Consider the following 1,574-nt stretch of genomic DNA (forward strand, 5'->3'; position numbering starts at 1 on the left):
CGGACTTGTCGATGGGACAAGAAGCGCCATACAATAAGTTGCGGCAAACGTCGGCCACCTCTTCGGGCAGTTCATAGGGCACCGTGATGCCCAAGGCGGTGGCATGTACAACGGCTCTTATTTGCTTAATATTATCGCGAGCTGAAATATAAAAAGTTATAAGTTTAAAAAACATTCGAGTATTTTTACGATTTTTGCGCTTACTGCCCACAAAGTTGACTTTCATTAGAGTTCTTCCGCCTTTGACAACATTACATGGTAGCTGGTCACAGCCCTCGATATCAACACCAAGTGGGAACGGCTGACCATTTTTGCCTGCAATCACGGATAGTTAATTAAATAATATGTACTTAAATAAATATTTAAATTAATAACAGTTTAATGAATAAACGACGTTGCCTAAAATTATGTATGTTGACTTCTTGTTAACTTATAACTATTTTACTTACATTGCTTAACATTAGTAGCCGATGCGGAGGCCAGTAAAAGCGCAACACACACAGTTGCAATTACTTTTTAATAAACGAAAAAATATTTGTAATTTAAAAATTTAAAATATCAACCTTATAGCAATCACCGAAGTGTACCTGCGAGTGCAAGAACTAAGAATGAAACTTAACCGCCTCAATTATGCAGCTTAAATAGTTGGGTAAGTTGGCACATTGTCTTATTACATATGAAAAACTTAAGTATATCCATATGTACATCAGGGTGGCCCAAAATTGTTTCCCTCCAGCCACTCCCAGATCTGAAGAATATCAAAAACAAGGTGACAGGTATTTTCTTTATTTTGAAATCGATTAATATTTACCCGTGCTTCCGTAGCTTTGAAGTTTCCCATGTATTTTACATGGAGGCAAATACAGTTTTTGGTAAAATTGCTATAAAGTCCTTATAAATAAACATTTTTTGATCGAATAAGACTACTTCTGTTCAGAAGTATTCAAAAAATAACACTACATATTTTATTGACCTTTAAATAATTTTAAATTTTCAAATATCTGGTTACCATATTTTTCAAACAAACAAACCTACAGAAAACTTCGAGTAGAATTTATAATAGGATAAAACACATCCATTGAGCTGCTCGTGCGTGATGTGGTTATGAAAATCACTAATTTTTATATATAACCGATAGGATTTAGCGGCTATCAAAACACACTTAGTAAAATTTTTGAGTTAAATAAAAAAAAATTATTTTTTGACGATTTTATAGCAATTATGCGAAAAATGTATTTTCCCCATGTAAATTATATGGGAGGTTTCAAAGCTCCGGCGGCATGGGTAAATATTCACCGATTTCTAAATTAAAATAAAAAAGCTTTTCTTCTTATTTTTTATATTCTTCAGTTCTGGGGGATGGAAGCAGGGAAACTAAAAAAAAAGTGGATTTTCCTATGTATTTTTGGGTCACCCTAATGTTCTTACATATGGATGTACTTACATAGACCTCCCCCGGATGCAGGTGTTAAACACCTGTATTTGTTTATAGTTTAAGTCAACACATATAACTAAAACCTAAAACCTATTGGGGAAGAAGAGACCTGACTTTCGGCCAGGTGTTCGGTAAGGCA

General features: G+C 34.2%; 1 protein-coding gene across 1 annotated transcript; it reads right to left on the reverse strand.

Moving 5' to 3' along the window:
• Positions 1–3: 3 nt before the first annotated feature.
• LOC108356597 (epididymal secretory protein E1-like) lies at positions 4–512 on the reverse strand (the record flags this gene model as incomplete). Its single annotated transcript, XM_017607698.1, has 3 exons — positions 4–141; positions 205–315; positions 450–512. Coding segments are annotated over 3 exons (312 nt in total), but the record flags the coding sequence as incomplete, so codon positions are not given.
• Positions 513–1,574: the final 1,062 nt, after the last annotated feature.

The sequence above is a fragment of the Rhagoletis zephyria genome, unplaced genomic scaffold (genome assembly GCF_001687245.7).
Source record: "Rhagoletis zephyria isolate East Lansing unplaced genomic scaffold, Rhagoletis_zephyria_1.1 Rzeph_scaffold_61634, whole genome shotgun sequence".
In the NCBI taxonomy this organism is placed as follows: domain Eukaryota; kingdom Metazoa; phylum Arthropoda; class Insecta; order Diptera; family Tephritidae; genus Rhagoletis; species Rhagoletis zephyria.